Source organism: Syngnathus typhle, linkage group LG3 (assembly GCF_033458585.1).
Source record: "Syngnathus typhle isolate RoL2023-S1 ecotype Sweden linkage group LG3, RoL_Styp_1.0, whole genome shotgun sequence".
Lineage (NCBI taxonomy): Eukaryota > Metazoa > Chordata > Actinopteri > Syngnathiformes > Syngnathidae > Syngnathus > Syngnathus typhle.
The window spans coordinates 13,295,494-13,309,941 of record NC_083740.1 but is presented as its reverse complement, the minus strand read 5'-3'; the positions used below and the strand labels follow the sequence as shown (position 1 = coordinate 13,309,941).

The 14,448-nt window shown below is 42.1% G+C and overlaps 1 protein-coding gene across 6 annotated transcripts in view; it reads left to right on the top strand.

The window, feature by feature from the left end:
* The window catches only part of LOC133151447 (serine-rich adhesin for platelets-like), a 63,118-nt gene that overhangs the window by 16,198 nt on the left and 32,472 nt on the right, over positions 1-14,448 (top strand). For 5 of the 6 annotated variants that reach the window (XM_061274488.1, XM_061274486.1, XM_061274485.1 and 2 more), the window contains 5 exons: positions 78-1,395; positions 1,474-1,920; positions 4,917-5,115; positions 10,224-10,445; positions 13,323-13,535. In XM_061274488.1, coding sequence (XP_061130472.1) covers positions 292-1,395; positions 1,474-1,920; positions 4,917-5,115; positions 10,224-10,445; positions 13,323-13,535 — 2,185 coding nt within the window. In that variant the 5' untranslated portion in view covers positions 78-291. The remainder of the gene's footprint in view (positions 1-77; positions 1,396-1,473; positions 1,921-4,916; positions 5,116-10,223; positions 10,446-13,322; positions 13,536-14,448) is intronic. The other variant, XM_061274489.1, reaches the window with a different exon arrangement.

Sequence of the window (14,448 nt, the reverse complement as noted above, 5' to 3'; positions counted from 1 at the left end):
TTGACAATTAATTTAGTTGAAGTCTGTGTTACACAGTCACAAACATTCGACAAATTTCCTTCCTTCTGCTCTTTCAGATGTTTTGGTCTGACGATGAAGCCAATCCCCGAAGCATCCCTGTTGGATACTGAAGTGACGCTCCAAACCTTCTGAGTCCAGACAATGGATTGGACTTTTGATCAAATATCAATGTAGAGTCTGAAGATGTTCACATTCTGTTTTTTTTGTTCAGCTCAAGGTGGTTGAAATGTTTGCGGTATTGTAGGATGACTTAATGGTCCTTACAATAAGATGAGTATTTGTAATCCCAGTGAGAGTGTCACCGATGAGGAGAAAAGTGACACCAGCATGAAACTCTCTCTTCACAGTGCAGGAGACCACAATGGAAATGCTCTTCCAACTTCCTCATCTTCCTCGCCTTCCATCAGTTTGGGAGAATCATCTCCAGACTCATTATGCAGTCGGAGCAGCATCAGCAGTGGATATACTGTCAGTCCTCAAGACTATGACATGCTCGAAGTCACCCTGACAACGACTTTATTGACTGAAACAAAAGAAATTGAAGAGGATGACATTTCCAACTGTGAGCACGAGGACAAAAATATTTTCGACAAAGATAATGTCGGTGCATTTACAAAAATGCAAACAGCAAATGAGATGTCAGAATCAAATGACAACTCTTTATCAGTTTACCTTGATGCCAGTGCTGGTGAACATCAAGAAACCAGGAATGACAATGACAACCTTGCTCTGTCCCCACCTCTGATATCTGATACTGAGGACCATGGTAATAATTGTGACAACAGAAATAGAAAGAGACATGGCTCATCAACTCCGGACTCAGAAGAAACTGAAATTCTTGTAGATGATGATATTGCTGATCATGATGATGCTGCTGAAGATGAAGCTTTGTATTTTTCAATCAGCTCAGACTTTGATGCACCGAGAACCAGCACAGCCCATACAAACTCACCCAATCCAAGCTTGTTTAGCAGAGTGCTGTTACCTGAGCACCAGCTCAATAACAATGAAACTATGAATGATCCGAGATCAGAGGTAGGCATCGAAGAAGTACAGATTATGTGTCCGCTGACTTCGCTTGGCAAAACATCTGAGGACATTAGTGACACCACCCACAAATTGGCTGTCACTCCCTCTGCAGTCAGTCCTGTCCAAGAAGCCAAGGACAATGTCCGTTTACTAAATTGCACAAAAAACTATAAGAAGCTTGCCGGAAACCCAAGCAGACTAAAACTCAAATCAAACATTCCCTTGGCTGGAGCTTCCAAAATGTCAAATAGTGACGAAAATAGGCTATCCAAATTGGACCTTAAAAACATCAAGGCTAAAGTTGGATCACGACCCACACCGTCGCCACCAAAAATAACGGGCCAGGTATTGTGGTTTTGTTTTATCCATCTTATGTCTTATTCAATATTTCTTGTTCTGAACTTTTCTTCTTGTTTTTTATAGAATAAGTCTGCATCAGCGATTGAAAGGAAGGCTTCCCCTAGGAAGGAGGAAATGAAGACTTTTTATGGCGGTAAAAGGCAAAGACCCTCTAGTGGTACTGTTAAAGTGGCTGGTATTCTGAAACCAATCCGACGACAAAACACTAACAGCAATACCAGCCATAAGACAGCAGCCAGTGACTCAAAAAAGTCGAAAAGGCAGAGTTTGGCCTTCAGCGGAACACTTTCAGACTGCGCCGGTGCCCTGCACACGAAGGTGACTGAAGAGCAATGCACGGTAACACCCAGAAAGCTAGTCCAGGAGCTTTCTGATAAAAGTGTAGTAAATGTAGAGTGTAAGAATCAGAGTTCCATACCTGGTGAAGAATGTGTGGAGGACTATTGGGAGGACGCTGGTGAGGCTCTTCTGACTCTGCCCAATTTGGATAAACCAATAAATCACTCCTGGGTAAGTCCCTTTTTAATAGTGTTTTCATCTGAGCTCATCACCTTCAGACTTAAAGGTTAAACTTGATGTTGGTTTTCATCAAATGAGTTCAAGGAAAAAGATCTGTCCTTAGGGCTTATGGATTATGTGTATAGTCACTGTGAAATAGTTTTGTATTGCTATCAGCTGGAATCTATTATTAGTGAGAACATGTGGAAATTGGGTGGGATTGTTAGCTCCATGATGGGCCTCAGAATTTTGAAATTCCTTGTCTTAAAAAACAGCCATTGTTACTCTGTATGAACTAGAGTTGTGGGTTGGGTGAAAAACAAATGAAAGGCAACCAAAATTCAAAACCTAAAACTTCCGAATTGACATCATTAAAAGAAAAGAGCACATGCATGTGAATGTGGTCTGTGACCTTTACACCAGTAGTCCCCAACCTTTTTAGCACCACCATTACTGTCAGAAAATATTTTCACGGACCGCTGTTTGATGATGTCACGATTTTTGCGAAGAAAACTTCTAAAAACAATTCTAGAAAATATAAAATCAAATGTCGAAAGCATCAATAAATCAAATAATCACAGACTGCACTTTGTTTATGGACGTTTATGGATGAGGGAATACTGTATGCCAGAGGTCCCCAACCACCAGGCCGCGGACCGGTAGCGGTCCGTGGGTCATTTGGTACCGGGACGCACAGAAAAAAAAACTTTTTTTTTTTTTTTATCAACGATCAATTAATTCAAGTCAAGACGTTGTCCCGATCACGTAACATGTTTCTCCAGTCAAGCCCGCAAAGCTACGGAGCAGATATTTAATGGTGAGTTTTACTTTTACCGTATTTTCCGGACTATAAGTCGCGTTTTTTTTATTTTTATAGTTTGGGTGGGGGAGCGACTTATATGTGAATTTTTCCCAAATTTTCAAAAGTCAAAAATCCGCGATGTAGTGAAATCGCGATAAACGAACCTTGATGTATAGCAAGGGCTTACTGTAATCTGAACTGCAACTGCGGCGCGGCGGATACACGGCGGTGTTTTACATAAAGGACTAAGGATTCAATCACAGGTTTTAATGACTTGGAATGACAGAGATTGTTTGATAAAATTGTTGTTTATAATTATATGAGACTGTGGAATATTTTAAAGTGCAACCGCCGTCAGCGGCGCGCGCCTGGCATTGTTGACATAAAGGGCGATCGATTGATTTAATGATTTGGAGTGACACAGATGGTCACGTAACTGTCAATGTTACGTCAGGCCCGTACTCAGCTCTTCGTTTGTGTTTATATCACGTTAGCATATCGTATCGTTTAGTCTGTTGTTGCTCGTTCATGTCTGTTCTTGGTGTTGGATTTTGTCAAATAAATTTCCCCCAAAATGCGACTTATACGACTTATCTATGTTTTTGTTTCACTTTATTGTGCATTTTATGGCTAATGCGACTTATATTCTGGAGCGACTTTTAGTCCGAAAAATACGGTATGCGTTTTTTATTATACATTCATTATTTATTTATATATTTATGTAAAGGCCGGTCCGTGAAAATATTGTCTGACATGTAACCGGTCCGTGGCGCAAAAAAGGTTGGGAACCGCTGATGTATGCGAACACCACAGTATAATATAATAATAAACGTAAATCCACTGTGTATTCTAGGCAAATCTACTCGCAACATTCTCATAATATCATGCCAACAACATAACATGAGTAATGTTGTGTTATGTACACGCCACTGAGGTGTAAAATAATGCAAGTTATTTATTCTTTCTTGTACGGCCTGGTACTAAATCATCCACGGACCGGTACTGGTCCGCGGCCCGGGGTTTGGGGACCACTGCTCTACACTTTCACTTGAGCATGTGCTGCCTTTCAAGACCTGTGACCTCCGACATGCCTAAAACCTGCCCCAACAGGGTTGTGTCTGCAAAGGGCGTGTTCAAAACTTATCGGCTGTAATGTATGCAAATACAAACCTACACGAGTACATACATGAGAAAAATATGTTTAGGACTCAAAGTACTCCATGCAACAAGTCTTTTCTTTTGCTTGTCTTTAATGATCACGATCTTAGCTTAGTTGAATTTATCATGCAAATACGTCTCCAATTTTTTAGACTTAGATTATTTAGAGTTAGGTTTATCCCTCTTGCATCAATGTGCAGTGGGCATGGGAATGCAAGAATAATTCATTGTCTCTGCCCCTGAAAAGCTTCAAGATAGTGGTTCTTGACTTAGGAGTTGAATTTGCCCAAACTGCAACTCAAAGCACTCATACGTATCTCAACTCAACTGAAATTAACTCTCCGCTTTGAAATGACATCAAATATCAATAATCTTTTACAAACCTCCTTGAAACTCAGCACCGATTTTTGTTATAACAGCACTGTATTGTAAAATAGGAATGTTAAGAATTTTATGAAATGTAATTCAGCAAAAACACACACTTGCACCACCTGCACTCGCACACACCCGCACATACAACCACACGCACATGCTGCATGCACATACTCACTCACGCACACACACACACACACACACACACACACACACACACACACACGCACGCACGCACGCACGCACGCACGCACGCACGCACGCACACACACCACAGCAAACTCACTCCAGATGTGCTGGTGTTGGTAAAGAGAATCATGGGGAGGGCGGAACATGGAATGCTTGAGCTGAGACTAAAAGAAAAATCAGCCTGGTCAGAGCCTGGATGATTAACACAATGAGATTTTTGTATTCAATCCCTGCTTCCACTTTTTCTCTTCTTTTTCCTCCTCCTTTACTCATTTTACACACACACACACACGCACACACACACACACACACACACACACGTCCCTCACTCCTCCCCTCTGCTCCTTCCCTGCCTCCCTTCCCTCTTTTCTCATTCCTCATTTCTGACTCTGAGCAGGGAATGGCTAACACTATGGTTTCAGTGCGCAGCTCTGAGCTAGGGCCTCTTGGCTGGAACTCTGTCACTAAGCATAAACTCTTCCTGCAGAAAGTCTCCAATTTGGGGCCCACTGTGAGGCAGCCAGGGAAAAGCATTAGAGTGGATAAGGGACCAGTTCCACCTCCAGGACCAGATGGCCCCAGGCTCCGACAAAGCCAGACTAATGGACCTATATTGAAAGAAGTTGCTCAGAGTGCCTGGGATGGATCTCCAGTGAGAGTGAGACATGTTCAAAGTCAGAACCATGGTAAGTCAAAGCTCTTACAGCACACACCTTTAACTTTATGAAACCTGAAATCAGAAACACAACGGTATGCTAGTCATACAATACTTCCGAACTGTGTGTGTGCGTATGCGTGTTCTTGCATGCATGCTTGCATGTGTGTAATGGAACAAAATTCCAAGTTCCTCTCAGGAGCAGGTTCAGGAAATGAACACTCTGACAGTGGAGCTGACAGTTAAAATACCTTCCACATACCACAAAAACCACACATCCATACATATTGTTTAGCAGCAAGTGCGATGGCTACACTTTTTAGACATGTGACAAGCTGCGGACTGATGCTGACAGATAGCACATATAGACAGAAACAAGTCTGGATACTTGGAGTTTGTCTGAATTTGCGGCGGGCCATTTGATATCCTGTAGCTCTAGGGTTGCATAAGTGTAGACGTTTCGTTGAAGTCTTTATCAGAATTTACACTATAACTAGGTGTAAATGACTCATCATCAAACGGCATGGTGCGTAATATTGAATTTGTTTCTCCGCTGCTTTTCCTTCACCGCTATCGTCCACATCTTTGTTCTTTTTCTTTCTTTAGTTAAAGTTTCACTCTGTTTATCTGAATAAACATAATGTGACTGTGATGTGATGAGATACTCAGACTCTCAACTTCCCATGCTTGGTGTCTCATAGCCTGTAATTTCACTTGTGTGTGTGTGTGTGTGTATGTATGTGTGTGTGGGTGGGTGTCTGTGTGCGTGCGTGTAACGTGGCCCTTTTTTGCCATGGTAACCTACTGTCGGCTGTTGTTTACATTGTGCAAAACACTTATGTCTGTAGAATGAATTTTTTTTGTTATAAAACTCATATTCTGATGGACAATGACTTTTCTGTCTTGGCCTTGCTAATCCACAACAAGAAACCACTGCTTGTGGACTCCAGAGTAAAATTCCCATCAATAGATTCTTTTGTGCGTGCTCAAACACTCTTAATCTGGGTAAGTGATGAGATAATTTAATTACAAATCTATTCTAAAACAATCTTATGGTCACTGGGCTTAGTTTAATTTCCTATTTCAGCATTGCATCACATCCTAGATTGCATTGTATGTCAAGTGTGAAAAACAACATTAACAGCTTCATCTTTCAATGGTCAAATTATCTATATGGCATCTAAAAATCACACAGTTTACTGTTCTACATGGTAGAGGTAGTTTAAGACAAAACAAACAGTAAGATACTGTCATTACACATCTTTATGCCAGTTCGGACTCTGGGTGAAAGAACCCCGATATATGGGCATGACCTGTCAAATCTGTCCTTCCACATAGTCAATGGGATAGACTTACCTACTTTTATATTGAACTTGAAGTTTGCATGCAGCTTTAATATATGCTACATGCACTAATAATAAGGGAAAGGAGAGCTATCATATTTCTTTTTCACCACAGTTTCATTCCGTATGCTAACATGCGCATACCCCTGTACAATGACCTGATGTCTTAGTTTTCAGTTCAGACCAATCACGCTCAATGCCTTATGATCTAGAAAAGAGCCTGACCAAAAATTATTTGATTGAGTCAGCATTTACACTACACTTTATAAAAAGCTATTTTCTAATTAAATCTGCTTAATCTTCTGAAGTGCCATGAGTTCTTGACAGCCTCGGCTGTCATACTATCAGACATACTTGTCTGCCTCGACTTAAAACACGTGCAGTAGGTGTGTCAGAAGGGAGAATTTGTGTAAATACTAATAAGTAGGGGTGTAACGATACATCGATACACATCGATTAATCAATATAATGCTCTACGATTTATTGGCATCGATGCTAAACGTAAACATCGATTTATATCGCCGTGTTTGACCTCGGACATTAGACGCAACTTTATTTTGAAATCCAGTTCATTGTTGCTTGCTTCCTCTTTCCGGGAGCGCACTGCGCGTGTTGTGTTGTGAGCAGAGCACGCACGTGAAAGGGAAGTCGACAACTAGTACGCGGCTTCTGGGCTGGTGCTATGGCTAGTGTCCAAAAAGACGAGGAAATTTGCTCCCCTTTAGGCTTCAAGTCATTCGTTTGGAAGCACTTTGGATTCCAAAGAAAAGATGGCTCAACAGACAAGACACGTGCAGTTTGTAAATCCTGCCATGCGGTGATCAAATATTCAGGGAGCACAAATCTCGCCGCACATTTAAAGAAGAAACACGACATCAAAGTTTAGTGTTAAAATAAGTACTTTGTATACTACAATACTCTTGTAATTTCCTAAATAAAGAGTTTGCAGTACCTTGTTGATTTTGCGTATGAATTGTTATAAATCAGGTTATTGTTCTATATTTTTTATTAAAAAAAAAAAAAAAAAAAACGATCGTAGAGCACTATATCGCGATATATCGTGAATGAATCGCAGCAGGCTTTAAGATATCGGCAAATATCGTATTGTAGTTCTTTGTATCGATATTATATCGTATCGTGACAAAACCCGCGATTTACACCCCTACTAATAAGTGTTCATTCCATGGCCCTATGGCTAGCTTCTGTAGCTATTGATTGGACCGCCAAGGTCCCCCATGCCAGGGACACCCAATTTTTTTTAACCCTCCTGACTGGCCTGCAAACGCACGCCTTTGGATACCATCCATCCATCCATCCATTTTCTGTACCGCTTAGTCCCCACTGGGGTCGCGGGCGTGCTGGAGCCTATCCCAGCCGTCATCGGGCAGTAGGCGGGGGACACCCTGAACCAGTTGCCAGCCAATCGCAGGGCACACAGAGACAAACAACCATTTGCACTCGCACTCACACCTAGGGACAATTTGGAGTGTTCAATCGGCCTACCAAGCATGTTTTCGGGATGTGGGAGGAAACCGGAGTGCCCGGAGAAAACCCACGCGGGCCCCGGGAGAACATGCAAACTCCACACAGGGAGGGCCGGAGGTGGAATCGAACCAGCACCCTCCTAACTGTGAGGCGGACGTGCTACCCAAGTGCACCACCAAGCTGCCCCGCCTTTGGATACCATCGGAAGAATTAGAAAAAGTGGGCGGGGAGAGGGAGGTCTGAACTTCCATGCTTAAGCTGCTGCTCTCGCAACACTCTGTGAAGAAAGAAGTGATGGCACGATTTTTGGTTGATGTAAATCTAATCTGCAAAATCCTTCCACAGCCACAAAGTTCAAAGCATGTCGCTTTGATCTACTGCTGGAGATGGTCATTTGTTGTAGGCTAGGGTTACCGTTTTGTTACCCTAGGTGTATTGATATGTACATTCATGAAATTATTATATCCTCAAATCAACGATATAGGTTTTCCCTGCTCAACTCATTTTTACACTTGTCCTTGAATACAATGCTAAAACCAGCCTATGAAGAGCGTTATTTCGTGCTAGCCAATGACAGACATTCGAGGGCAGGAACAACAAGCGAGACGTGCATGGGAAAGGTGAAAGATACACAGAGTGCAGAACATATTTGTTGCCTCCCCCAAGTTATCCTCCATTAAATGACTTGAGTTGAAAAAAGAAAAAAGTGTGTCTAAACGAGAGCAAAGTGCTCTGCAGATCGAGCTTGCTTAGCTAAAGCACGCCAGCGCAATAGTGTTAATTATGTTCCACTACGTGACAATACAACAATCTTTTTACTGCATCAAGCAACATTATAAATTCAAAGTGGTGCTTTGTGGAGCCAGAAACAATTAATAAGCTTGGGTTTCTCTGCAGAATGTTACGTACATGCACGTAGTTATTTGTAGGAATGTTGGCTAATATAATAGTAATTGGGCCCTTCCTTGCATTTCATGTGCCCTGCTAAAGACTGAACTTTGGAGACGAGTGTGTACTCCTGACTTGTATTGTCCAGTTCTTACTTAACAAAGATTTCTTAAGTAACACAATCCAGCTGCTTTCTCTGGTCTGACATTTCATTAGAATTGAAATTGAATGAAGCCAGATGTTTCCTGCTGGCTTCAGTCACCTAATAGTGCTCTGGCTTTGTCAACAGTGGGTCTCCTGTTTGTGTGACTTAATGTGACTGAGGTGAAAACGTAAACAGTCTTTCTTTGTTTCTTTCTGTCCTTCTGTCTGTCTTGTCTGTGTGTCTGTCTGTATCCTCTGCATGTCTTTCTTGCTTTATTGTTTTTTGCTTTCTTGCTTTTTTGCTTTCTTGCTTTTTTGATTCCTTCCTTCCTTCCTTCCTTCCTTCCTTCCTTCCTTCCTTCCTTCCTTCCTTCCTTCCTTCCTTCCTTCCTTCCTTCCTTCCTTCCTTCCTTCCTTCCTTCCTTCCTTCCTTCCGTCCGTCCTTCCTTCCTTCCTTCCTTCCTTCCTTCCTTCCTTCCTTCCTTCCTTCCTTCCTTCCTTCCTTCCTTCCTTCCCATATCACCTCTCATCGTAAATCCATATCCCAAATGTGTCTTCTGGTATTATCTGTGAAATGCCCTATTCTTTTTCCTTCTTGGGCTTAGGCTTTTGTGTTGTGTTGTCCTCACTGGGACTTTTCTCCATTGTAAAGAAATTAACTGTATGGGTGCCTGTGCAGGTTGTTTGTGAACCCAGCTCGATAAGATTTTTTTTTTGCATTCTCCACTCCACCCTTGTATTGTCAATAAAATTGAATAAGGTCCATATTTACCCATTTTCCTACTTTCACAATTTTCTGACCTTTCCTTTCCAGTGTTGGTGTTGTTTCTCTTGTGGCCCCTTGCTTTCTTTCTCTCATATCTCCCTCCCTACTCTCTTGTTCGGTAGGTAGACAGCACACACTTAACTGCCGTTCCTCCCCCATTAGGTTAGTGCGGAACCAATCACATGCAGTTCGAAGAGAAAAAAGTGTGCGAGTGAGAGTGAGAAGGGGAGGGAGCAGCTCGTGAAACTCATGTTGCTGCCTCCAGAGCTGTTTCATTCACTACCAAAACATCACTACCATATACAGCACACTAGAAGTGAAGCTTTGGCCTCTCCATTCACCATGTAGGGAAGCCCGACTACTCCTGGTATTATCATTAAAGTATGAATGTGTTACGTGCGAATATGCTGTCCAAGTATAAACTGAATATAAAGGTGTTTTACAAATCTGTTCAGAGCTATTGGAAGTGAGTTAGCATCATAACCTTGAATAATAAACAATTCACACTTGCAGGCGTCACCAAGCCCCGCACCACACAAGAGCAACCGACTTCCCCATCGACCTCTGGCTTTTCAAATTCCAACTTAAAAACGACATCTAGTCTCCAACCAACCTCAGTGGTGTGTGGGCGACCAGTTTTAAATTCTACATCCAAGCTTCCTGTTAAAGGATTACCTTCGAGCCTTAATTTTCCAGTGCTGGGATGTAATGAGAATAACGGACCTACAAGCAAAGGTAAGATCGTGATGCAGTTCTCCGCTTCCCAACCTATGTGTGCGTGCGTGCATGTGTTTTTGTGTGCCTGTGTTTGTGCTGACATCAACGCTCTTGTCTTCCTCTGTTGAGGTCAAGGGGCACATCTGGTCAAGATACAGAGAACATTAACACATGTGAGGGACTGTTTACCATTTTCAGGACAATAATGCAGTATTATTTGCCAACACTAAGGGTTATTTTTTTTAACAAGTGTATGTTTTTATCATGTTCTGAACTTTCACTCTGGAGTTAGCACTCTATTGTTTTATCACATTAACGCCAAGTACACAAAAGTCTTATTTTGAAAGCAAAACAACCAAGTCCATTGTTGGATGTGTTCAGATCAGGCAATAATGATATTAAAAAGATATTTCCTAATAAGTGTAGTATATCTTTTATACATGCCAAAGACAAAAATGAAAGATGGGGAAAAAAATTATTAATGATCAGGCAGCAGTCACAAAAGTGCCATTTGTCGGTATGAACCCATTTTTCTCAAGAGATTATGAGCATTTACTCCATTTGTTTTTGCCCTGTTGGAGATAGTGGTCTTTAATACTAGGAATGTCAGCCCCGAGGACTGGAATGTCAGACTTGTTATGCAGAGGTTGGCGAGAACTCTACAATGAATAAATTCATATTTGTGGGAAAAGCTTGATCTGGAAATTAAACAATGGCTTCATTCACCAACATTTGGGAGCTCTTTGGAACATTGGTTTTTAACAGATTACTGGCAAACCAATTATTCACCAATTCTCTGTCACTTTGATTATATTTTCTGAAGAATTAATGGTGGGACAAAATGTTGAATATTAATTAAAGATGAATGACCTCTGGAAGTACACACTTTCCAGGAACAAATCCCTTTTCTAAGTAGAAAGTCATTGCAAATGTTAGATTTAGCCAAATTCCGAATGTAAATGAATCAAACCCATTTTCCCCATCTTGATTTCAATTTCCTTTCCTGAATCCTCAGTATGTATGTGAAAGTTTCCATTTAAAATGTTCTAGTGGTCCCAGCCATTATTCATTTGTTGGTGGATCAATTTTAAATCATACCCTCGTAATGGCTTTCTTGCTGACTACCAGCAGCACTTTCATTAAGTATACATCACTTATACTGGAATATACTGACATACTGCAAGAACAACCAATGTGTTTTCTCTGTACCGTAATTTTCGGACTAAAAGTCGCATCAGCCATAAAATGCCCAAAAAAGTGAAAAAAAACCATATATAAGTCGTTCCGGAGTATGAGCCGCATTTTGGGGGGCAATTTATTCGACAAAATCCAACACCAAGAGCAGACATGAACGAGCAACAACAGGCTAAACGATACGTATGCTAACGTGACAAACACAAACAAAGAGCTGAGAACGCGCCTGACGTAACATTCAGAGTTATTCAAAAAAACCATTACATAAATAACACGTTTAAATCCATCGATCGTCCTTTGTCAACAATGGGTGCGCGCAGCTGACAGTGCTTGCACTTCAAAATAGGCACAGGCCATATAACGATATATAAATTAGATATCAAATAACTATTGCTCTCTAAATCAGGGGTCTCAAACTCCAGTCCTCGGGGGCCACATTCCGACATGCTTTCCAAGTTTCCCTCGTTAAACACACCTGATTCAAATGATCAGTTCATCCTCACGTTCTGCAGGAGCCTGATAATTGAATAAGGTGTGTTTAACGAGGGAAACTTGGAAAACATGTCGGAATGCGGCCCCCGAGGACTGGAGTTTGAGACCCCTGCTCTAAATCATTAAATCCATCGATCAAATTCCTCGTCCTTTGTCAACAACGCCGCGCGTGCGCCCTGACGTCAGCCTCGTTGTTATTCCACAAATCTAGTATATAACTAGATTGTAGCGTTAACAAAGTACAAGGAAAGACGTGGGTGTGGTAAACGGCTCTTTATTTAACAAAACAAACTTCCAGGCGTGTGGCGGCGTGGACTTCCAGCCACGGAGGTGGAAGAGAGATCCATAGAATAGGAAAAGTAAAAGCCATGACCGAGCCCCATCCACCGTCCCCGGACAGCCACCCGGCCGAGCGCCAGCCCTCGACTTCCATCCACGGATGTGAAAGAGAGCTCCGTAGAGTAGGACCGGGTGTGCGTAAAAGCCATGTCCGAGCCCCATCCACCGTCCCCGGACAGCCACCCGGCCGAGCGCCGGCCCCCGACTTGTATCCACGGAGGTGAAAGAGAGCTCCGTAGAGTAGGACCGGGCGTGCGTAAAAGCCATAATAGTTTTTCAAACCTTCTGTATCACTCCAAATCCTTAAATCCTTCAAACTCTTCGTCCTCCGTGTCACTTAGAAACAAAGCCGCTAATGATGCCGGTAGTACGTGGAGCTCTTTGTCATCCCGTGATCAATCTTTGTCCTTTTTGTAAACAACCGCCGCGGCACGCCGCGTCGCGCTGCGTCGCGCTGCTGACATCACTTGAAATTCAAATTACAGTAATCCCTTGCTACATCGCGGTTCGTTTATCGCGGTTTCACTTTCTTTTTTTGGGGGGGGACATTATTGAAAAAAAAACACATATAACACACATAAAACTCCTTATTATAACTTGCCCCCCCACCCAAACTATGAAAAGAAACGCGACTTATAGTCCGAAAATTACGGTAATTACATCTCTTCTTCAGATCTTTCTGCACACTACCACAAACAACTTTCATTTTTGTGCTGTGCAAAGTATTTGTTGTAACATTAAGGGTTGAATAATTTAATAGTTTATTCAATATACTGTCTCCTTCATGGGACATCTCCTTTAGTTAAGATGATGTTTTGCAACATTTAACAACAAGCTGACAAGCATTTAAACAATCTCTGTCTTTTTCAGCTTCTCCCAAATCTTCATGTATCACCAGGTCGGACGAGAGGGCCAGCAGAAGCAATCCTTCCATAGGCAGTCCGAGTGGGAAAAAAACCTGGGGTCCCAGTAGTTCCTGTGACTCTGTTACCTTTTTTAACAGCACTTGTGTTACTGCTGTTCCCAAGTCACATTCAGTCAGAGGCAAAGCTCTTTCACCGCAGTCCCGAACAACAGCTACAGGTAGGTAGATAAGCACTAGGTGACACATTTTGATGCGTAATAGACTATTCCATATACTGGACCGAAACCTCTGCAAAATTTTATTGTTTATCTTGTGCACACCTTGAACTTTGAAGGGATGATCCAGCCGTGATATTGTCTATTTTTCACTAACAAGCTCAGTTTATTTACTTTATCAGAATAGAAACAATTATCTTCTATTTTATCCATCTAATTTGGAGAAATAAATAAATGTAATGCCTTTAAAAAGGCCTAATTTTAATGAGGAATATAGCCACGCCCCCCCACCTTCACGTCTTGGAGGAGGCATCGATCAGAATTTGTCCATTCAAAATCCAGCGCTAATAATATTAAAATAACGGTAATCAACTAAACTCTCTACCTAGGGCAGTGCTTCTCAAATAGTGGGGCGCGCCCCCTTTGGGGGGCGCGGTGCAATACCTGGGGGGGCGCGTGTGACCCTGGGGAACAGGCTTTTTTTTTGGCAGTACTAGAATAGTGTAATTGCGAATCTTCACAGCAGGGGGCAGTGGCGCTCTCATTGTTACTTCTGTGACGTTTGCGACAGTGCAACATTTTACGACTTACAAGACAAGTTAGGATAGTCACGGTGGGGAAGGGGGGGCGCAAATGGTTTTCTTCTTGCTAGGGGGGGGCGTAACAGAAAATAATTGAGAAGCACTGACCTAGGGTCACTTCAACCTCTAAAAATATGATCACACAATTAGCCTTTCCATGGCTGACCTAATAGAGCACGATATGAGCAGCCCCCCTGCAGCGAAAGTGCCACTCCTGTCATGTCTGTTTGTTTTCTTTCATAAGTCACAAAACCATGCGGTCCGAGAAGCTTTTTGTAAGCTGAATTGTTATTAAGTAATTATGCAGTGTATTCAATTTAAATCTGTAGGGATTG